Raw genomic sequence first — 25080 nt, 5'->3', positions numbered from 1 at the left:
CTAGCATATCCAGATGATTAAAAAATAATACTGCAGATTCTGTACTGTGATATGTCTGCTTACCCTGTAATCTTACATATCCTATTATATCCTTTAAACTTTAAAATATTATTTTCATACCATCTCAGGTTGTATCCAGTAGAAGTACCAAAATGCCAATGAAGGAGTCTATGTTCATAGCAGCTGGGCTCCCAGAAGAAGATCCACTTATGATGGGACTTCAGGGTGTGGATACAGTCATCGAACATTTCATAAAGAATGCACAAGGTATGGTATATACAGATTTTTCAGTGAAACTTGGACTCCTGTTTAGTTTCCAATATATATGATTTATTGATACAGTAGTACCTCGAGATACGAAAGGCTCTACTTACGAAAAACTCGAGATACGAAAGCCAATGCGAAAAATTTTACTGCTCTACATACGAAAAGTTTTCAAGATACGAAAGGTTGTTGCTGTAAAGCCCCGAGATTCGCCCGGACCACCGAGAACAATTTTAAAACTCCCGCGCCGCCAACTGAGTAAACTCGCCACTATCCTCCCGCTCTCCCATTGGTTCCTGATGCTAGTCACCCCATAAGGTCCTGCTCTCCTATTGGTCAGCATCTACCCCTTGTGCTTTAAGTATTCTATTGGTAAAAGGATGCTGTAAATTGAAAAACTTATTCATGCAATACATTTAATAAAAAAAAAACATTAGGTAAAGATAGAATAAAGAATAGAAATGAATGGTTATTATACTGTTTGGTAGTTTCAGTAGTTGAAGAGAGATAATGAAAATTTATGGCTTACTGTGTAAAGTGATTGCTTGTCGATCGTTCGATACTCGTAAGTGCTGGATGTAAACAGATGTTTGGAAGCTTTTTTTTGTTTGTTTATTATCGTTAATGGTTACTTAATAATTATTTGAAATGAGTACATGCAATACATTTAATAAAAAAATTGAGAATTAGATATCATAAAATATAAAATAAATCAGACTGCCAACAAATACATATTTTTTAGAATTCTTCTTCTGTTTTATTATTACGTTACGTATACGTATGTTTCATTATAGCTGTCAGTAACTCGGTATCTCCATTAGGTAAAGATAGAATAAAGAATAGAAATGAATGATTATTATACTGTTTGGTAGTTTCATTAGTTGAAGAGAGATACTAATGACAATTTATGGCTTACTGTGTGCTAGGAAAAATGATTGCTTGGCGCTCGTTCGATACTCATAAGATGGGTAAGAGCTGAATGTAAACAATCGATTGGAAGGTTTGTTTTTTGTTTGTTTGTGTATTATAGTTAATGATTAATTAATAATTATTTTAAATGAGTACATGCTGATTATTTATACATTTTATTGGCATATTCTAAGCTTTTAGCTCTTAGGTTTAGATGTCAGAATCATAGACTAGGCTACAGTAGCAACCGCTAACATAGGCTATGTTTTTTGCTAAGGGACATATGCTAAAGTCCTAATATATGCAGTAAAAATGGGGTTGAACATTACATGCAGTTGAATATTACTCAAGTATGTACAGTATTTTGCCTTTTTGGAGTCATATTTCTTCCGTCGGATCGGCGTTGTAACCCTAGAACATGTGTTTTAGGCCTGGAAATATAATTTACTGGGGTGTTTTTGGAGGGCTTGGAACGGATTAGCCATTTTACATGTAAAATGTGTTCCAAGATACGAAAAACTCATAATACGAAGGCCGCCTCGGAACGGATTAATTTCGTATCTCGAGGTACCACTGTACAGTATTTACTAGTTTCATTCACAGAACACTAATTTAAAAGGTAGTATTTTGTAAACATAAATATAACACTTCCCATGGCAATGCATAAGGTGAGAAATTTCCAGATGTATAAATGTGCCTCTTCTCTGGTTTTGGATTTACTATATTTTCAAATTGCCATTTTGGAACTAATTCTGCCAGACCCCAAGCTTATGAATATTTGGAAATTTTGATAAAAAACATAGACCAGCAATTGTAATTGTACCCTGCTTTAATTTATGTATATAGAGGATATTTGATGATGGATAACCTAGAACAGCAAGGTACATCTTATGAGTGCTGTCATACCTCCTTTCCCAAGCATTTGCAATGTGTTGTATGAAGTTAGCCCTGGTTATACAGTTAGGTTGTGTTGTCCTGAACAATCATGAAATGAGATATTGTAAAATTATGGGTTAGAGTTGTGTTCCAAGTAATGGTAACCTACCAGATGAACTTGTGAACAGTTTTTCCTCACAAATACAATTGACTATATATTTCACACAATTGTGAACAAAATATACCTGCTCAAAAAATTATAAATTTTTAAGTAGACTGGCAGTCTTTGGTTTACAACGGGTTTCAGTTATTGAGATGTGTCATAAGCCGAAAATCGTCGTAAGCTGGAACATCATTGAAAATTGTAAAAAATCCTAAGACAACCTTACTTTTACTGTTTTGGTTATACTATTGAAAACTATGTAAACTGCATATTTATTATTTTTCTTCTAAAAAACCTCCAAATATTGATTACTTTGCTTTTTTGGAGTCTTTTCTTCCATTGGTTTGGCAGTGTAACCCCCATTGGTTTGGCGGTGTAACCCTGGAACATGCGTCATAAACCTGAAAATAATTCCTAATGAATATAATTGAAAAGCGTTGTAGCCTCGGAATGTTGTAAGCCGAAACTGTCATAAACCTGGGACTGCCTGTAATTTGTATTTTTCCGAACATACAAACCTGAGGTCTTAACATAAATGGCCCACCTCTAGCCACCGCTCATTCTACTTACTTGGCCAAGAGGTAAAGTGAATGTTTACGAACTGGATGGCTGGGGATTCCTCCCCTACCATTGGTAGCCAGCTACCAATATCCACTTTGTTTTTAGTTAAACGGGTGGCCCCAGCTTGCACTTTGCACGGGGGAGACTTACTTCTTGGTGATGATTCTGGACAAATTTCTGAACTGACTGGTAGTTTGCCTCACCTCGGGGCTCTTTCTTGGTCACGTAAGAAGGAAGGAAGGAGACCCATGCCTCTGATATGTTGAACATGTGTGATGTTCAACTGCCAGACTTCTGGGCCTTTCAAATATATGGAATGTAATGTCTGAGTCGAAGATAGGCTTAGATGAACACATATTGTCGGGGACAATAAAGCTGAATATACCAACGGGTCAGGTCAATGTCAGTTCCTCTCTACCCTTGCTAGAGAGAGGGTAGGAGTTGCATCTATTAATCCAAAAATGCCTAAATTATAAACAGGATACTCAGTCATCTAAAACACCTGCATGCGCCCCTATCCCGCACGTGACAGGTTCCTAATCATCCTTTAGAAGGTTATAAGAGAAAAGGTAGGAGGCCAGTCCCACATACACCCTCTCTTCTGCAGCCGTACACCTGTGCCAGATGCCACCTGTCCTCAAGAGCTGGTTAAGCTACATAACTGTTGAGTAGCGACCACAGAACCCAAGGAAAAAGTCCCGAAGGTAAAAAGGAGGCAAATGTGGTTTGTCGTAACCATATTCCTGTCCTTAATACTTTTCTGACAGGTTCTTCCTGAATACTAAGGGTAGACCAATGCCCCTGACATTATGAATTCTCACCTAGGATGTATTTTTGTCCACCATGTGAGCTATGATGTATGTCCATTTTATCATTACAAAAGTCAAAAGGAATGGAACTCTTGGGTACCACTTCTTGGCTGAGCTGGAACTAATAACAAGATGTCAGCACCTAGTTTGGAAATGAAGTCCTTAAGTGGTAACGCAAAAGGCCTTCAGATACTTGGTAGCCTTTAGGTTCCTTAGAAATGGAATGCTCATTACCCTGTTGATCACCTGGTGAATCAGGCAGAACAACAGGAAGTCGTCAGCACCTAGTTTGGTGGTGAAGTCCTTAAGTGGTAACACAAAAGGCCTTCAGGTACTTGGTAGCCTTCAGGGTCCTTAGAAACAGAATGCTCATATCCTGTTGATCACCTGGTGAATCAGGCAAAATGACGGAAAGTCGTAAGCCCAAGACTTGAATCATGGATAGTTTCTGCCTTGAACCGTGGCTGTTGAAATGTATTGGGGAAGAAACAATCAATGACAGGTATCTTAATTACCCATCACCATCTCTACGAGAGAGGGATGGTTGTAGAAATCGAGAACTGAATTCATACACTGTAAACTCTAACTTCCCCACAGAGGAAACTTCAACAAGCCAGAACAGACTTGTGGACATGGACCAGATGGTTAATGAAGAGTGGTGGACATGGACCAGATGGTTAATGAAGAGTGGTAGGAACTTGAATGGAAGTTGATAGCCTACCAAAGGACATCTAGTGCCCAGATTTCAGTCACCGAAAATGATCCTTAAGTCTAATTGCACTCCCCATCAGCGGCCACACTTGGGGAGAAAAGTAGTCTTTAACATCTTATTCCTACTTGTTAAGGGGGCCGGCCGGAACCCTTATATATGGGGGTATAGGGCGAAAAATGCAGTCATGAAAAAATTCATGAAGCTTAGTATGGCATTGGAGAATACGTATACGAAATATTTCGTCAAAATTCCTCTTACTTTTGTAGTTACAGGATAATTAGTAAACGTAACTCAATAAGCCAAAAACATTGATCCGTACAAGAAAATGCAATATTTCTTCTTTTATTGTAAATTTTGATAATTATTGTCAAAGAAATTGTGAGCAATGGCATCTGTAGAGATTCCATGAGTCGCAGAAGGGAAGTCGGCTAAACAAACACCTTTCAGTGCGAGTACAAACCTCATGTAGTGTACACATTTGAGTTTCACCTCTGACATTCACTTGCTTTGTTTCGGTAAAAATTTCATCATGCCAATGAGGAAAAGACAAGCAAAACATCTCGCTAACATACAGATGAAGAAAATTCACTCTAATATGATTACAGAATATCATAATCTATGCAATATTAGCCTAGTTAGTGAAGAGAGAGAGGGAAGGGGGCGTAGTAAGGAATGCCCCCGTCTTGTCTGAAGCACACATTGCACTGTGCCCAGGCCATGATCTTTGAGCAAAGGTATCTTCATTTATGATAAATAACAGTTTTGGTTTATTAATTCCCAAAAAGGAATATGAAATTCATAATAATCATGATTTATTAACATTGTCTTTGTAAAAAGAGAGCACACGTTCGAGTTTCACCTCTGACATATTCTTGCTTTTATGTTTGTTTATCTTTGTTTCGGCCAGAATTTTATCATTCCAAAGAAGAAACTACAAGGAAAACATCTCGCTAACATACAGAATAAGAAAATTCACTGAAATAAGGCGAGTTAGTGAAGGAGAGAGAAAGAGAGTTGCGTAGGAAGGAGTGCCCCCGTCTTGCCTGACGCAATGCCCCAGGCTAAGATATATGAGCAAAGGGATCATCATTTATGATTAAATTATGATAAATAACATAGTTTTGGTTTATTAATACCCAAAAAAGAAATACACATTCATAATAATCATTATCTATTAACATTGTCTTTATAAAAATACAAAAGAAAACTTTGAACGCCCGCAGCTCAAAACTGTACTTGTTGACCTTCAAATTCTATCTTCTCACTTAGTTTTTAAGCTATAGCATTGATATTTGGTATGTAACTTTGAAAGACTTTATAGAACAATCAAATAGAGCCCTTTTTTCCAATTTTTGTTTCTTTTTTTATCATTTTTTTTCCTGATTTATAGGGTTTATTTTTTTACCATAATGAAAAATTCATATCTAGCAAAAAGAAAATGACTTTTAGAAAAAAAAAAACTTCGTTTGATTGGAGGTCTACATCAGGTCTATATATGGTAGTAATCCCAGTTCTTAATATTAAATATCAAGGGAGGAGATAGAATTTGAAAAATGATTATTTTCGGGATGAATCACCCTGGCGTCACAAAACCAAAGGTCAGAGGCAAAAATCATATGCGGAGATGTCCCAAGTCACCTTATTAAGTGGTATGAATGTCAAAGTCCTGTCCTTAAGAAATGGCATTAGCCGGCCAGCACCCCCTTAACCTTAGTGAAGGAGTTTGAAAGTGACACCTTCCATGTTTCTGTGATACAAAGGGACCGAAGGAATTATTGGCACCTCTTGAATCTATTGAAAAACTTGGTTGTATGATGGCCAGTGGCTGAGACCAATTTCAGAATAGTACATTGTTCTGAGGGTGACTCGAAAAAAAGAGGATCAATCCTAGCGCTGACGTTTCTACCTGGCACATCTTGGTTCCCTGTTTAACCCATAGAGTGTATATACCAATACCACATAGTTTGGTGGTCTTCCAACAGGGTGGCGCTGCAAAGCCTTGCGGCCATTTTTAAAGGTCTCGTAACCTGCAAATCAAACAGGATTAGTGCGAATGTTAATTTTTTTATCATTAATATTTATTGAGCAAGTTTTTAGCAAAATTTTAGGGTTTAGTGAAAGTTTATGAGTAAGTGTTTAGTGAATGTTTAGTGTGCAAGTACTCGGTGAATTGAAAAAGAAACCCACAAAATCACTTTGTAACTTGTTTACTTCTAAGTATTTACATTTAATTTCACTCCACACTCAAGTACTTTCAGGCCTTCTCTGTGGCCCATTTTCAAGAGATGTTTGGGATGTCAGGCTGGGTCAAGGCCCAGTCTGACATCCCAAACATCTCTTGAAAATGGGCCACAGATAGGGCCTGAAAGTACTCGAGTGTGGAGTGAAATTAAATGTAAATACTAAGAAGTAAACAAGTTACAAAGTGATTTTGTGGGTTTCTTTCTCAATCTTCAAAGAAAACTGAAAGAAGTTTTTGTTTGGTTTATTCAGTGAATGTTTAGTGACCCTTTAGCATTTTAGTTAATGTTTAGTGTGTAAGTATTCAGTGAATGTTTAGAGAGTCTATAGGATTTTAGTAAATGTTCTGTGAATGTTAGTGAAAGTTTAGTATGTAAGTATCCAGTGAATGTTTACCGAGTGTTTAGTGAATGTTGGTGTTTAGTGTGTAAGCATTCAGTGAGTGTTTAGGGTTTAATGAGTGTTTAGTGTGTAAGTTTGTAGGGTTTAGTGAAGGTTTACTGTATAAGTATTCAGTGAGTGTTTAGTTAGTGTTGAGAGTTTAGTGAATGTTAGTGTTAAGTGAACGTTTAGGGACTAGTGAATGTTAGTGTTTAGTAAAATGTTTAGTGTGTAAGTATTCAGTCAATGTTAATTTGTAAGTATTGTGTGAATGTTTAGTGAGTGTTTAGGTTTTGTTAATATTTTGTGAATGTTTGTGTGTAGTAAGTGTTTAGTGAATGTCTTGTGAATGTTAGTGTTTAGTGAATGTTTAATTGTTTATTGAGTGTTTAGTCTTGTGAATGTTCATGTTTAGTGTGTAAGTATTTATTGTTTGAGTGATGAGTGGATGGTCATTCACTGTTTAGTGTTTAATGAGTGTTTAGGGATCCAATGAGTATTTATTGCTAGTGAATATTAAGTGTTTAATAAGTGTTTAGGGTTTAGTGAATGTTTAGTGCATAGTGAGTGCTTCATGATTGTTTAGGATTGAGTGAGTGTTTAGGATTGAGTGAGTGTTTAGTGAATGTTTACTGAGTGTTTGGGGTATAGTGAATTTTTAGTGAGTTTAGTGTTTAATTAGTGTTTAGTGAACATGTATAGTGAGTGCTTAGTGAGTGTTGGGTATTCTGTGAGTGTTTAGTGTTATTGAGTGTGAGTGTAAGTTAAGTATGTGTGTTTAGTGAGGGTAAGTGCATTGTGAATGTTACTGTTTAGTGATTGTACATTACTGTATAGTTAGTGCTTAGTGACTGTATGCAAATAAAGTTCTGAAATTAACAGGAACCATTTATGCTTGACACTGCTTAGATCCAATAGCTGATGCTTAGGCCTTGACTACAGTGGTTGGAGTGCTTAGGCCAACCTGGTTTTGTAAGGTCATTGTTCTCTGTGAAATTGGGTCCAGTACTAATAATAATAAAAATAACAATGATAATATCAGCAACACCAATAATAATAATATGGCTACCCGAAGTCACACTCTCGTCAAGGAGATCGCCACTCCAGTGATTGACGCTCTATGGTGTTACCTCATACATGGATTGGTACTGATGAGTCGAACACTTGTTACAAAACCTTCGAATGACTCCACTCAACATTACAGCAGTTTCGAGGGAACCATAGAGGGAGGCATAAAATACATTCAAGCCAATCCGAAGACTTAAGAATTGATGGTATAACTGTCATATAACATGGCTGTGAATGAAGCTGCTATGAGGGAAGTGGTCCTGGCCGGGGATCATCCCATGTACACCGAGAATGGTCTTGCTCAGGCATGGGTAGGGCGAAACATCCCCACAGACACGACATCATCTCCCATGGGGCCACCAGTTCATCTACTCATGGCTGCAGCCTACATCTTCATCCTGTGAAAAGTACTTGCTGAATAAGACACTGTGACTGCCTGCTCTCAAGGAAGTTAGGAATGTATGGGGATCCGAAGAAACCTGTGCTGTTGAGACTGGAATCATCCCAACTCCGGAAAAGATTCTAATACCAAGATTTAGTAGGAACAATTATACCTTTACATATGGAGTTACTTTCCCATATGTAAAAACTGAGGATTTGTATATGTGTAGGAACAACCAAAGTTTAGTAGGGACAAATAAATAAAATTTCCTATCTAACCTGTACAATGTTGAAGAACCCGGGATGAACTCTGTAATGGTTTGGGAGTACGATCTAGTTCATTCAGATGTGGTCTTACTGGAAGCAGACATTGGCTGCTCTAAGAATATTACTGTCAAAGTCCCCTTGCTGCAAAACCACAGACGTGAGCAGGAGATGGAAAGCAAGGCATACCCAACTATTCCACAGAAACATTAGTGGGTGTTGTGTGCCAGGCGTTCACGGAAGTACCACCAATGATACTCACAGAACACAGTCGATGCCATTTGCCCAACCATGGAGGTAGAATCACTCTTGGAAGGACGGTCTTGTTCACCAAGGGAATCTTCTTGAAAGGAAGAGTGGAGGCGCTGTGCCACAGTGCTTTGGAGAAGTTGATAATCTTGATCATAACTTCGTGACATTCAGGGAGGGGGTTAGCTAGACATTCCACAGATGTCAGCCAACTGTCCACACAATCGTTGTGGCGGGAAATGTTCTCTGAAGAGTGATCCATCCTCTCCAAAACCTTCATATGAGCAAAGGAAAAAAACACTCATAAGAGCAGTCTCATTCTTCTCTAAACTTTCATGTGAATGTGGAAGGGCAGTGCGGCCCTTCCTGTGCCAACCTTCATGAGCGGGATTGTAAAGAAGTGAAGAAATGATATTGTTATGATACAATAAAGTTTAATGCATACTTACCTGGCAGGTATATATATAGCTGTATTTTCTGAAGTCCGACAGAATTTAAAAAACTTCCGACACACGCAGTGGTCGGCAGGAAGGTGGTTTAGTACCCCATTCCCGCCGCTGGGAGGCGGGTATCAGGAACCATTCCCATTTTCTATTCATAATTTTTATTTCCACTGTCCCCTGAGGGGAGGTGGGTGGGTACTTGAATATATATATCTGCCAGTTAAGTATGAACAAACTTTATTGTATCATAACAATATAATTTTGCTCATGAACTTACCTGTCAGATATATATATATAGTTGAACCCCACCGTTGGAGGTGGGAAGGGACAGAATAGAAGGATTTTGGGACACAAATGCATGCAGATGATTTACATCTTGGTTCCACCTGTTAGCATAGCCGACTTCGTGATTACTGTTCACCCAAGTCTGCTTCTGCTTTACTAGAGTTGCCAGCGAGGTAGAGACCTATGAAGCTGGTGCACTCCAGATGATCTGTCAACGGGGGCGTGACCACAATGTGACTAGACCATATTGACCATACCATGAGGGCTAAGAAGTAAAATAAATATATATAATATAATTATATATATCACCACCTGACCAACCTAGCCAAAGTTATGTGTGTTAACTAAGGCTTCAGAGTTAAGAAGTCGCCGTTGTCAGCGACTCCACAACTAAATTAAGAGCTCTTCCTAACCATTTTCTACAGGATAGGATGAGTAGTACTTCTTGCCCCCAAGATTGTGTCTGCAGACACGTATGGCCCTAGCGAGCAGCAGATCTCATATGCCATCTTCACATCTCGCAGGGAGTGTGAAGTGAACCCAGAGTTGCTTCGCTAAAACATGGTACTCAGGATGTTGCTGAGTGCCATGCTCTGTTGAAATGCTTCCGAGGCCGCGCCCTCACCTCGTGAGCATTCAGATAAAAAGCTTCAAATCTTTGTGCAACACAATGAAGGAGCATTTTTTTGAAAGAACTCCTTAACCCTAAAACCAGGGGTGTACTTCGATATGGGCAAGTCTGGTCTTTTTCGGAACACTGCAGATTGCCCGACTGACTTCGACTTTCTTGATTTCAAGTAGATAAAACTTGAGAGAACCTGACAGGGCACAGGACTCTCTCTGGCTCCTGCCCACTAACTTGTGCCCAAGGACAAAAAGGGTTTCCATTCTTAGGCCATAACGAAAGGCTTAGAGAGCACACCATCCTTGTGTTCTCTAAAGCCAAAACTTGTGACGATGGCTTAAAATCTAACTAACCCTCTTTGTCGTAGTCTAGGGTGGTTAGAAGAAGGCCTTCCTGATCACATACAAGAAGTTAACAGGCAGGAGAGGTTCGAATGCTTTGACATCACGAACTTCAGACTACGTCTAAGTTCCATATTGAAAGCTTCGATCCGGAAATGCACAGTCTGTACTCTAAAGTCAGGTGAACGGACCAGTTGACCTGTCCGAGACGAATCAAGGACAGCAAGGCTGTACCCTGAAGACCAAAAGGCACTATTCTTAGCTGAAGGATGAGTGTCTGGACTGCTGGGCGATTCAATCTAAGCAAACCTTGGGGGTGTATCAACGCAACCCAACGTCGCCCGCAATCGACTTCGTCAATAAGAAACTCAGGGCTACTATATGTCGCCTGATCTCGCACGAGTGTCTGACTCCGAGAAAACAGGCGAGGCAAAAAGTAGATGGTGAGCTAGAATCGAGATTCCACAGACCTCAATGATCGTGAAGGTCTTTTGTTTGTTTGACAGATGCAAATCTGTCAAACAACATTCTCTGTTGTCTGTTCGCACTGGCAGAATTTTCAAAACTCTCGGCAACCGCTAGACCACTGGTAGTTCAGGTGATCTCCCCCACGTTCCCGTGGCGCTGGTACTTGGAACTATTCCCGTTTTTTTCCTCGATTTTCTCTGAACCCTGTCTCCTGAGGGGAGGAGGGTGGGAATTTAATTATATATACCTGCCAGGTAAGTATGCATAAAACTTTATTGTATCATAACAATATCATTTTTATGCATGACACTTACCTGGCAGGTATATATATAGCTGATTGACACATTTGGAGGTGGGTCACAGACAGCAACATCGTCATAATTCAAAAATTAACTAATTTTTTAAATTATTTATTAAGTTCCTTACCTGCTAAGGTAGCTGACTTCGTAGGTCCTGCCTCTTATGCCTGCTAAACCTTAGTAGCTCTCAACTAGGATGTGACCTGTTTGTTGAGAAAGCTAATAACAAGGGTCTGACAACTGGACGGGACCAATTTGTTGACAGGAAACCCTAGCCCTCTCTTACCAGGGGCATTCATGCTAGGATAAGTTTAGACCACCTGCTGAACCACTCACAAAGCTAACGTAACACATTACACTTCACATACTGAAGAGGAAATAACCCTCTCAGACAACCATAAAAAGAACACCACTTAATTAAAATACCTAGCATGTTAGTAATCTATCGTTGCTGCCGTCGATAGAGACGATTCGTACGGACTTTTGCAATCCTGTAACGAACCTCTAGATGATCGTTACATTCTACGCCTGTTGTTATAATAGGCTCTTTCTCGTAAACTCGAGCAGGGACCGAGAAAAGATACTTCTTAAGATATGAGAGAGCTGTGGATATCAGAGTTGATGTGGACCACTGGTTCCAAAAACTCGTTTCGAGGACTGGAGGGACTACCGAATTGCATTTACTTCTTTCAGATTAAGATCCAGGACATCTGAAACACTATCCAGATGTCCGGCACCTTCTTTTTATCATGACGCACTGAGAGATGTCAGAATAATTCCTAGATCTTGAATAATATTTCAGTTTCCCGGTAGGAAAAAACTGTGGTCTGAATTGCAGTCTATTCGGGGAAACAAACAACTTCTTCAGGAAGGAAATGGTCCCCAGCAAGCTCATCCATTCCCTCCCCGAGTATGCTTACTTCCCTATAAGGCTGCGCTTTGCCTAAGCAGGAGAGCATATAAAAGTGCAATGTTGCGGTAGACTCGTAGTTCTATACCGTGCGGTAACGAGCACCGAAAGGATTAAGAGATAACTCTGTTGAACATAGTAAGGCAAAACTAATGCAACGTTTATTCATTCACGTAAGAAATCTCCCAATCTTAGGCTAAAGTCCGTGATTGTAGGACAGAAGATACAGTTAGTCCAGTCAATCCCGCAGGAGAGACGTAACCGCCAGCACAGAGATACGGTTAGTCAGTCAATCCCGCAGGAGAGAGAGACGTAAACCTACAGCGCATGACAGCGCACGATCTGTTACTGGTGGCTCGGTTGGAACTTGGACAGTCAGACACAGCAGCAGCCAGCAGCTTACGAACGTCGTCTCTTTAAACTTTATTGTCTGGGGCTTGCCAAGCTACCCTATTCTACGAAGAAATAGGTCCGTTATTTTTTGAACAAAAAGAGACTCTCAAGCTGGTATATTTAAGCGAAACAGAAAACGCTAAATATATAGAAGCGTTTGTGTCGTCAGAACACTACCATACAACGGTAAAAGATAAATCGGAAACTCCTGGAAGGCTGCAGGGAGTGACGATTAAATGTCCTTAAAATAGTAGACAATAGACCTCTCGGTTGCCATCCGAAGAGGTAACTACAGCAAGCGTGTATGACTTGAACCAACCAGTAGTAAAATAACGCAAGGCAAAAATTTTATTATATCACAATAAAGTTTGTTCATACTTACCTGGCAGACATATATATAGCTGAATTCGGAAATACAGCTACATACATATCTGACAAGGCAAGTTTCATGAACAAAACTTAGAGAATCGAAGCAGACATCTCAAGCTTCTTAAGATACTGGACATAAGCGTTCATTGACGTAGTCTACAAGTCTATTTCTTGTACGAGTCTGCGAATGAGGAAGGAGAGCTCTTCCGAACCTTGTCCTTATTCGCTTACGCAATATCAAGTTAATGATTGTTTTGTCAATGAGAACTAACCCATTAACGGTACAGAGAGATATTTTGTCAATGAGGGGAGACCCACTTACTTGACGAAACGATAGTATATTGTCAATGGGGGAAAGTCACTGAATTGACAAAACGTAATCCAGGAAGTCGAGCCTTTTATTTTTCGATTCCCGTCTCAAACAAGGAAGGGACAAGAATCCTGTTAAAAGACTGGGCTTACGGTAGGTAGAACGACGATGCTCAATCGGCATGGAAGTCTCGACTAGAAACTAACAAAATCTATCATCTGAAAAACCCTTTCAGATGGTCTAAAAAGCTTTAAATTTATTGGCAGTATGGCAAAGGAAGTCTCGTCTTGCGCTTTCCTGAAGAGCGTCCTTTTGATGAGTGCCTTTGCAAGAATCCTACTGAACGTTGCCGAAAATCCTGACGTTCAGGACGTCGAGCCTTTACATAACCCGTAACTGTCTTATCTCAAAGTCTTGACTGAGGTAGAGAAAACGAGATCTTCCCTTGAGCTTTCCTTAACTCCATCCACCTTTGCGAAAAGCAATATAATATTGACAGAGACCTCTTGAATTCACGAAACCCGAGGTCTTGTTGGGTTTCGAAGACGAAGTTCTGTTCACTTTCTTGAGGCTCAAATCTTAAACAAGAGCTTGAAGAGTTCAACAGAAACGTTCTGGTGCGCGCTCGGCGGTCCACTGGCGAGGACGCTCGGCGTCCTGGTGCGCGCTCGGCGTCCACTGACGAGGACGCTCGGCGTCCACTGGCGAGGACGCTCGGCGTCCTGGGTGCGCGCTCGGCGGCCACTGGCGAGGACGCTCGGCGTCCACTGGTGAGTGGCGTCCATCCGAGCGTCCTGTTCAAGCCGATCGTCCAAATAAGCGTGCAGAAAAGCGTCACGCTCCTGACAGGCGTCAAAACAAGCGAGAGAAACTGCCTTCTTTTTCCTATTTCTTGGTGGAAAGAAGTACACGTGATCAGGCAACTTTCGCCTTCTTACTTCTCACTGAAACACATAACGAGGGAGAAGGGACGTGAAGCGTCCTCTTCTATAAAGCTTCTTAGAGGGCGCGAGTCCTTCCGAGAGCTCCAACCCTTGTGCGGGGAGGACGCTCGGAGGGACGAGAAGCAATCCTTCAGGATTCGTGCATGTGCACGCACTTTGGCAGTCTGGGTATTTTCATCAGAAACTGCCGAAGGCACGCCAGATCGGTGGGTTCCCTGTAACCCTCCTTCGGCTTTCGACATGCCCTCTCCCTTGGTTCTGGGAGTTCGACAGAGGTCTAGACCTAGAGGCGTTAATAAGGCCGATCTGACGCACCCTCCACTACACAAGGGGCACTGTCCACTGCACTTAGCCACTTCACTATTGCTCTCTAAGCAAACACTTTCGATTCTAAGTTACGAATCGAAATAGTATAAGAGAAAGGGCAATAACCTCTACAGACACTGTTTTAGGGCCCGAAGGCAACATTACAGGGTTAGGCGTAACAAAAACAGAAGTAGAACTCTTCACAACAATGAAGGAGAGTGATCACCTCTCGCAGACATAGTCATAACCGTAGGCCATACTACAGCGTTAGGCAAAATAAAGTCTACCGGAAGGTTAGCAGTATCACTACCCTGACTTTCGTAATTAATTAATAGCGTACATACTAAACAAACTTTTTCCTTACGGAATTAGACACGTTTACTGATTAATTGCGTACATACGAATCATACTTTTTCCTTACGGAAATAGACATGTTTACTGATTAATTGCGCCCCCCAAGTGCGGAACTACCGAAGCTTTCGGTAGCCACACCCTATCTTTGCAGACAACACCCTCTGAAACTAGCCTAACTAGATTCAGATATCTTATGCAAAAATGAATCAAATTCAAATCAATTTAAGATAGCGTATGCCTAGCCACAAATCCAAGTAAATAAATTAAAAGACAATTAGGATACTTAGCGGCAAATGAAGTTTCCAAAATCCTAAGCCGGAGGTACTGAAAACAGGTGTTTTCAGTACCGGCGACAGAAAATTTATGCATAGAAAATGGGAATGGTTCCTGATACCCGCCTCCCAGCGGCGGGAATGGGTACTAACCACCTGGCCGACCACTGCGTGTGTCGGAAGTTTTTTAAATTCTGTCGGACTTCAGAAAATACAGCTATATATATACCTGCCAGGTAAGTGTCATGCATAAAAACTATATATATACAGTACAGTCCCCAATTGTGCGAGAATTTGGTTGATCCATGACCTCGCAGAATTGGAAATTCGCAGATTTCAAAACACCTACCTTATGGGAATAATTCCAATAGGACCAAGGCAAACGGCAACTTACCCAGTCAAACTTTTCTATACTACCCATTTTCAATACTTTCTATGTACTATATGTCTTGCTAACTTACATACCTTATGGGAATAATTCCAATAGGGCCAAGGCAAACGGCAACTTACCCAGTCAAACTTTTTTATACTACCTATTTTCAATACTTTCTATGTACTATATGTCTCGCTAACGTAGATTAACCGAATTGTTCTTATGGATAAATAAAACATTAAAAAGGTTTTAATAACGTGGATGGTGAAAACTCCCACACGTAAACAATGTCACTATTGGATGCAAGTGTACTGTACGATAAGTCATTTCCTTTAAAAAAAAACATTTGAATGGAATTTCTTCTACCTATCCTCTGCTAAAAAAACCTTCAAACTCCTCTATCTCATCCTCAGTGAAGAGTTCTTCAGCTGAAGGAAGGCTTTGTGAACCATTTGAGGTTCTGGGTACTGGTGGATCATGCGTGTCTTCACTCCCGCTAGGTCTAACAAACTTGGTTACGAGCACCTCTCTCAGTTTCTTTGTCCGGCACATTCTCTATGTAATCTTTTTCATATAAATTTATTCTACGATAAAAAAAGAACTGATGAAAATTAAAAATTTGATATGAAATTACAATTTCTTAAAATTATAAAAATTCAAAACTCTCTCTTAGAAAAAAATAATGATCAAATGCCTAAAGTTAGTCAAACCAAGTTAACCTAAAAAAATTCTTACTTTGTGTTCAGCCCAAAGTTAGTCAAAACAGGTTAACCTAGAAAAAAAATTCTTACTTCATGTTCAGCAATGACAGATTTCAAGTTGTTGACTGCTGCCGAAATGGAAGTTGCTCCTTCCTTTATCTTAACTTAAGGGCAAGCTTTTTAGTTTTGAGAAAATAGGTCTCCCTCTTCGACTTGGTAGATGCATACATGATGCGGATGATTAGAATACACTTCGCAGATCTTAATAATATGTATGGCTATGATGATTTTACCAATCATTCATACACACTGCGCTGTAACGTCACAAATGCGTGAGGCAAAACCTTCCGTCTTAGCTAATGGCTGAGCAGGAAATCTTTCTCTCTCATTCCCCTTTGAGGAATAATAGTTATTTTCCTCCAAGCATTCCCCCACCCCTTCTCTCTGATACTGTTCCTTGTTGGACGAGTGGATTTCGCGCTTGGCTACCAATCCTGTGGTCCGAAGTTTGATTCTCGCCTCGGCCAAGCCGGAACCAGAGGAATTTATTTCTCGTGATAGAAATTCATTTCTCAATATACTAATGTGGTTCGGATTCCACAATTAGCTGTAGGTCCCGTTGCTAGATAACCAATTGGTTCCTAGCAATGTAAAAATATCTAATCCTTCAGACCAGCCCTAGGAAAGCTGTTGATCAGCTCAGTGGTCTGGTTAAACTACAATATACTTAACTTTCTCTCTGATACTAGCAAACCTGCCCCCCCACCCCTAAAATACTTGAAAAGACAATAGATTTGATACGTTTTGTGGCGCGTGGCTCCCATACTTTGAACGGCTTCGCAGATACAGAAAATCTCTTTTTGAGAGCTAGCGACTACATAAAAGGGGAATCACACCACTTGAACACGCATAATTCGGGACCGGACTGTACTTGACAATCACTCAGGCTAAGTGGAAGAATCTCAAAGTCTATGTCCATAGATAGGAGGGTAGAAAATGGCTAAAACAGTTGTATCTTGGTCATGCAACAGTTATAGAAAGGACATCTGCATGACCATGCATCTTCATCTTTGGAGAGTGAATCTTCAGCTGAGGACATTCAGTAAACTGCAGCAATGTCAAGTCACGGCCGTGCAATTTTGTGGCATGGGCAAGGCTACATCTGCCTACCCTGGGCCTCTTTCTTCGTCCTCTTACAACATGAAGCAAAAAAGCAGTTGTGAAACATATCAATGAATGCTTCCCGGCACTTCTTATCCTACAAAACAGGAATGAGAGGGTGGAGGGTGTGTAAAACCCCCCTCCCCCCCACACAATTGGATGGCCAGGGATTCCTCCCCTACCATTGGTAACCAATTACTAATATCCCCCTGTTTTTAGTTAAACTGCCAGCTCCAGTTTAACCTTAAGTTTGTATACATGTGGAACAAAAGGAAATCAAGAAAATATGCACATTGTTCAAACATTGATGATTACAGGACATTCCAAATACCAGTAAGGTAGCAGGCCCCATTTTTCATTAAGTTCTTAAACACTTTCACTTCCCTGTGAAGGCTTGTATCTTGGAACCAGAATATGTTTTTTGTTGTTTGATGCTGTTACCACTGCATACTGTTAGTACTGCCTTGGTCCAGAACTTTTCTCAGAATCAGAGACAAGTTCAGATTTCACCTCTTAAAGACAAAGTTTACCCATGTAATGGTAGTGGTGCACGAGAAAAGTAAGCAGCTTTCCCCTTGACACCAGTGATCCCCTGAACTTTACCCTTACCCTCAGCCAGTTTGGAAAAGGCCACAGTAGTGGACTCCCTGGTCCCTGACTATGAAAGCAAGAGAGAGAGAAGTGCCTTCTTATTGTAGTCTTTCCAGGGGAGTCCAACTGTAGGAGAGTAGTCTGTCTTTAAAAACAAAACCATCTCTGGCATGTCAGTTGCCCAATTTGCTGGACATAAGGGAACTTTGTGACCCAGGGACCAAACCATTCATCTGGCCCAAATCAACATAAGCAAGTTGGGACCACAGAAACCTGACTGATCTTGCATCAGGAATGCACCTGTGGGTGAGCTCTGTTGACATGATCAGGGCCAGGTGTAGTTGTAATGGTGTGGAAATCTTGGCGATTATTAGGCTCGATTATGAGCATAATCAGTCTCCTGAGAATGTTCCTTCAACCTGGGTTGTTGAGGTTCTGAAGATGTCTGGTCCTGTCGGCTCTTCAACAGTGCAAGCACAAACCTCTCCTGGAAAAGAGGTAGACATAACTGACTGCTGCTGGGGTTGTAGTGTACAACCAATACCAGGGGTACCAGGGAAAACCTTGGGCTGCAGAAAACTCATACTCAAAATGGCATTCCAAGCAGCAGTCACCTGACCCCATGCGGATTCTTACAATCATTGGCACCCAAGCTAGATGAGGGTCTAGGTGAGTGGGCATGTGCACCAACCAGCACTCATAATTCCATGCAGGGAGTTGAAGAAGCAGGTCAATACAGTACTGGCTCTTGTACCAAGAGGAGACTTATTGCGAGCGAACCCATTGGCTAAGCAGTCCCTATTTGTGGATTAAGGCCAGACCAGGCAAGTAGATGCTGCTGTCTCAACCAAGCATGTTTCTTTTGAAACAGTTTAAAGGCCAGAAGCTGCCCTCATGTCTACGACAGAGCAAGCTAGGATGGGATATTGAATACGCTCGGTAAAACCCTTGCCAACTTGGAAAAGTAGCTAATTGGCCAACTGAAGGGGCTCAAGTGCCACCGTCTTCCAGAGACTGGGAAGAGCACTAACTTAAAGCCCTGTTGAACTTCCTGTGAGACCACCTTGGACTTCCCCTTCTTCATCCTCTAGCTGGGGGAAGGTGAGAATGAGGAGGTGAAAGGACAGCACTTGACCTTCTTCCCTTTTCTAGCCTAAGTCAGGTACTCCTTGAAGAGAGGTCAAGGCAGGAATTGTTATCAATGCTGCAACTGAGAAAGGAACATTGTAAACTTTCTGAGCAGCAGCAGCAACAGCAGAATCATCTTTCTTAGCTAAGGCTAAGTGATCAAGGAAGACTGTTAAAGATGGACTCTAGATATTCAAAGAAGGCCCCCATCTTCAACAGGTATGTAATCAAGTATGACTACATACTCAGAACTTCAAGTGAATCAGTAGTAGGGTAGTGTGGGGGTATAACATACTTAGTGGAAAAATATTACTGAAAAATCAGATTTAAACCTTGAAAATAAGGCTGTGGGTCAGAAGTATTCCCCAAGTAATGGGCTACCAACAACACACAACTAAATTTTATCAATACGAAGCTAGGGACCTTTTTTGGCTATTTAACCAAAAATTTCCATTTTGTATGGATCACGCCCATAGTGGGGGTGATCCATACATACTATGGGGGTGTTCCATACATGCTATTTTCACCCCAAAAAAATTCATTACAAATTATAATGAACTAGATACTGCTGTCTAAAATTTAACAAATACATTATCTAAGGTGTTCTATTAATGAATGAGCAACAGAGAAGGAGTTTTTTTAGCCTTATCTTGGCAATCAGTATTACATGTCCATTTCATCCCTGCAATACCAATAAGAAATTTTATGAATGATATTTTGTTGTGTGAAATAAAACAAATAAGCATCCAATATTGTTTATTCAAGAAAACAGTGGAAAAATAAAGTCAGTTTTGTACATTTATCACTCCTAGGCCTACCTCAATTCATGTTAAATGAATACAATGGAACATCTTTGCAATCTTGATAGCGTAATCACAAAGCTGTGTCTCCTCCCCTGTGAAGACCTTGTGGGGACTGCCATGGAGAGGGACAAAGGTCTTACCATCAGATAACTTTCTGGATCTACTGACTGCCTCCTGTAAGGTCATCACTTTCACTCCAAACTTCTTGCAAGCTTCCCTGATACTGCGTCCTGTTACCATACAGTACTGAAAAGCCTCCTTCAATGCATTTCTGTCTGTTCGCCTCTCCCCCTTAGGCACAAACGTCCTCGGCATGTTTAAGTCTGAAAGTGAAATTACAAGTCATCAAATAACTGGCAATTACCAAAATAAACAGTGTGTGTCAAGTGTGGGGGGTGCAACGTACACCATCGTACGCTGCACCCCCATACCTACAGCTGTTTTTGAAAATAAAAAAAACATGTATCCAATCACCCTACACGATTATAAACTTCACAACACACGTACAATACTGCAAATGCTCACTAAACATCATTACATGTGTAACATCACATTTCAATTGCATTCAGAAAATATTTATTTTCCCTTACCATTTCAACAGTTTTTTAACAGTTTTTTTTGGCACCTATTACACACCTGGTACTTGCATTTCTTCATATTGAATGTAAGTAAACTATTACGTAGGGGTTTTATCTTGTTTGAATGTAAAAAATAAAGTATGTAAGAAATTTTTGTACGCTACACCCCCTCACAACAATGTACACTACACCCCCTACAAGCTATATTGCCTTCAAACCAGTATCACAGCAACAATGTTGGATAAAACCTAGATATATCTTCATATATCACGTACATCTGCCTAATATTCATATTCAGTACCTTACCAATAGGATCAGGCTTCATTCAAGATTAGGAAACAATATGATATGGATGTCTCAAGTTAAATTGGATGCTACAAAAATAAAAAATCTTACCTCCAATCCATACCCGGCGAGCTAGAAGAAATGGAAGCAGCCATCTTGGTTCACTGACGACACTTCACATCTCAGTATTGCCAACAGAGCTCTTCTATAAATTCCCTGATTTTGACGGAGCTTGTATGGTCCACCCCCGTGTATGCTAATCCCCCACATTACCCTAGATTGAGGCAACTGGGGTACAAGGATCAAAGTCCCACCAAGGGAGAGCTCACACAGGAAAACTGACTCGTTGTCCAGGAGAGAGAGCATGGTTGGTGTGCCCTTCCTTTCTCACACCCCTCCACCCTAATTGAGGGGGAGTGGTACACAAAAGAAGGGTAGGGGAAGAGAAATAGCAGGCTTGGTAAGAAAAGAGCTGAGGGTGGAGTATTTGTTCTTGAGGAGAATGCAAATATTTCTTGTCTATTTTCTTCCTTCTGTCAAAACTCTCCCAGTTAGAGGGAGGCCAGCCCATGTTCCTATAGAATGTACCTGTGTAAGTCAGTATCAAAAGATGTGAAGCACCCCACACAAACACTAACTCATGCATCTCGCATCTTTGTACTTGAAAACAAGTGCTTGGTGACCTGAAGTGAGTGAGGGGTATCTCCATTCCACCCACCCTGTAACAACCAGTTAATATTAACTTCTGACAAGTTCTACATATTTCTCCAGCTCATGCTGTAGGTATCTTCAGTATGGTTTTGAGTTTAGTCAGAGTTAAGCCTCTTCCATCTTAGGCTTTCCTACTTTCTGATTCTTAAAATCCTGCACAAGCACCTCTTACCTCTTCTGTAGTTATTGTGGCTGGCTACTAACAGTGCCTATTAGCATACACAGAATGACTTGTTATATAATACCAACTTATACCCAGTCTGTAGTTATCCTAGCTACTTACTCTTTGGGGTTGACATAAAACCTGGACAAAGGCTAAACAAAATAAGCAAAGTTGAAGAACCAATTCTTTTTACCCCAGTGGAAATTATCTGGTTTTTACCTGAAGACAATTTACTGCCATCTGGTAGTCACTTGGGCCACACTTTTGAGTCTTTACACACTGTAACAAAAAATTATACATTAACTACAAGATAAGGAAGATTTGCTATGGGACAAATACAAAATCTTTACACAGCCTGCCTTGCATACTAATGCAAGAAATGCCACATACACACCCCCAAAGATTTTGTAATATCCATCATAAGTCCTTTCCTTTATATTCATCACTGCATTTATCCTTGAACTAGTGAATCAAAGAGACTTCTCTCATCAACTGGTTTCCACAACAATGATTCATCAGCAGCATATTCCCCTTATAGATGTAACCTCCTTCATGCAAGAAATTATGCAGTTCCTGATGACCTGACCATTCCTACTCTTCCACCCTACCAAGAAAACACTTACAGTTTTCCTCTCCTCATACCATTTCAAAATTTCATTATTCTAAACTTTTTGCCAACCAATGATCCTCCATTCTCTCCATATGAACAACCACTGTGAATCATCTTTTGAACTTTTGGTAGCTTTTCTACCACTTTAACTTCACTTTCCTCACCTTTCAACTTTACATATTAAAAAAAAATAAAAATTCATCTCTACTGTTACATTTCTCTTTTCCTTGATTTATATAATATTCTGATTTCACATTTCCATAAATAATGCTAACCACCTATCCTCTCAAGGAAATATTTATCGGATGGAAAGTTTTGCATTAACCTAAGTTACATGTATAACATGCTTTTACCAAAAGTGAACGTCATTGAAATTTCTTTCCGTTCCTAATATGAATGTTATTGAAATTGTACTTTTTGCAATCCCAAGGATATGAAGGCTTGAAAATTAGAAAATATTTTTCACTGTAGGATAAAATATTATTTATTGTTGTATTAGAAATATTGGATGTCCAAATTTGCTTATGGGATATTAAGGTTTGAAAATATTCTATAAACTGTATTTTATTGGTCAAATGTTTGTATCCAGCATGTCCTAAAATAAAATAATTTTTTTTTCAATTCCAGCTCAAGGCGGTAGCAACAATTCAGCATTGTTAGAGCACATAGAAGAGGTGCGCAGAAGTCAGTTAGCTGTGTGTCAAACAGCTCAGTTGGTACAAGAACAGGTTGCACAGCTAGTTGCATCACGAGCACAACTGGAAGCACATCGTTCATCTCTTCACCACCATCTAGCAGCAATTACAGCACTCATTGCAAGCAATACAAATCATTCCTCTACCACAACAACAACATCCACAGCAGTAGCAAATACGCATACGCACACTACTATTCCAAGTGGACCCACGCAGACAGTTACTGTATCATCTGGGCCAACAAGCACACCCAGTGAAGTGTACTCAGTAGCCTTAAGCAATTGTACAACAAACACAGCAACAACTGCCACAAACACCAACCCCACTATTGGGCATTCTCATCCACTTACTACCACTACAAGTTTAGTTGCTGCCCACCCAATTACAGCTGTTATCAACAGAAGTATACAGTCACTAGTACCTGCTGCTTCTGTAATGTCATGGACTGGACTTACATCTCCCTTCCTTGGTAGTACAAATATTGCCTTGTCATTGGAAGGGAAGGATGGTGTATTTTACCCGCACTTAACAACAAAAGACAATTCTAAGGATACAAAACCAATAGTTACAAGTGTGAGTACCTCTAAGCCAAATAATAGAATACCTCCTCATGGAAATAATAAAACTCCAACCAGTCGTCATGGTTCTAGTAAACTTCATAAACAAAACAGTATAGATAATATGAACACCTCTCCAATCAAATTTAATGGAGTGCCAACGAGTTTACCAAAACATATTTTTAAACCCTTGCAACCAACTGGTCCTAACCTGACCACCAAAAAATCGCCTAAACCTATACCCTACTCACAACCTTCAAGTATCACTGGACTTCCAACACCCTCAGTTGCTCTCGTGGCTCCAAGTACAACAGCAACCACCCAAAATGGTTTAACACCACTGCCTGTCATTCACAATGCCAATAGTAATAACAAAAATGGCAGAACAAATAAGCCTCAAATTGGCTTCACCCCCTATTCTAAGACTTCCCCAACTAAAGTACCACAGCCATGGATATCAAATTAGATGTTAATCATTCATTATATTTTATATTTGAACTGTAGCCTAAATTGTGTTTTTTGTTATGAACATAAAATTTATTAATATATACTGGAGAGAAAATTCCTGTGAGAGTAGTCTATTTTTATCTGAGCCAAAGATTTTCCTTCTCATTATATGAGGAGGTGACAGAAGGTGAATATTGATGCTTGTGATGGTTGTAACACTTATAGAGATCTCGCTAGTCAGGTATATTGTCATAGACCATTAATGAGATCTAAATGGGTTTCTATTTTTGAACATTGTAGGAGATGATTCTGTGACAGGAAACTACAACACAGAACCATTAAGTATGATGGTAACAAATTAATGTTATTTACTTTAAAATGTAGTCAAACATCTTCATATGTGTTAAGGTGGTTCTTGTGTAATAAGAAGTTTACATTGATTATATGTTTGACCTAAGGTGGTATGATGAAAGACTCTGAAAGTGTAAATGTGTGCCTATCACAAGTCAGTCTCTTTGTATCATGTTCTCTGTACGAGTCATCCCATTTTATGTATCTCCTATGGAAGTACTGTGATGTCTGAATCAGTGGCTTGACTGTAGAAGTGGCAGACCAATATTTGTTATACAGTAATAAATCTGATGTGGATGCCAAATAGCTGCCACTACAAGTGTACTGACAGACCAAATATATCACATTTGTATTTATAACAAAGTATAAAAAAGAAACACTTATAATAGTTTTCATAACCTTTGTTTTTAGGGCTTGCCAAATGTATTACTGCTTGGTCATAGGCTACTTCTCTTACATTGTGTCTTGAAGTATAGCCTGGCAACGTCATGAACAAGTCTTGAATGAATTTATAAAATTGTACGTAATTCTTTGTAATACTGTATACAAAAGAAAAGTATTAAGTTTTATTGCTTTTTATAACAGCTGAAAGTATGCATCTCAAAACTGACATTTTAACTAAATTAGTAGTACTATGTCTGGTTAGACAGAAAACTTAAAAAAAAAAAAAAAAAAAAAAATTGGGACAGTATATTATCCATTGTAAATAGGTGATTGAATGTGTGGGGT

At 39.9% G+C, this 25080-nt stretch overlaps 1 protein-coding gene across 3 annotated transcripts in view; it reads left to right on the top strand.

The window, feature by feature from the left end:
- Nucleotides 1-24737, top strand: part of LOC135205510 (mucin-5AC-like) — a 477203-nt gene extending 452466 nt beyond the window's left edge. For all 3 annotated transcript variants that reach the window (XM_064236248.1, XM_064236246.1, XM_064236247.1), the window contains 2 exons: nucleotides 129-267; nucleotides 22929-24737. In XM_064236248.1, the coding sequence (XP_064092318.1) occupies nucleotides 129-267; nucleotides 22929-24019 (1230 nt within the window). In that variant the 3' untranslated portion in view covers nucleotides 24020-24737. The remainder of the gene's footprint in view (nucleotides 1-128; nucleotides 268-22928) is intronic.
- Nucleotides 24738-25080: the final 343 nt, after the last annotated feature.

The sequence above is a fragment of the Macrobrachium nipponense genome, chromosome 24, assembly GCF_015104395.2.
Source record: "Macrobrachium nipponense isolate FS-2020 chromosome 24, ASM1510439v2, whole genome shotgun sequence".
Classification (NCBI taxonomy): Eukaryota; Metazoa; Arthropoda; class Malacostraca; order Decapoda; family Palaemonidae; genus Macrobrachium; species Macrobrachium nipponense.
Note: the sequence above shows the minus strand (reverse complement) of the source record. Positions and strands in the feature narration are given on the sequence as shown.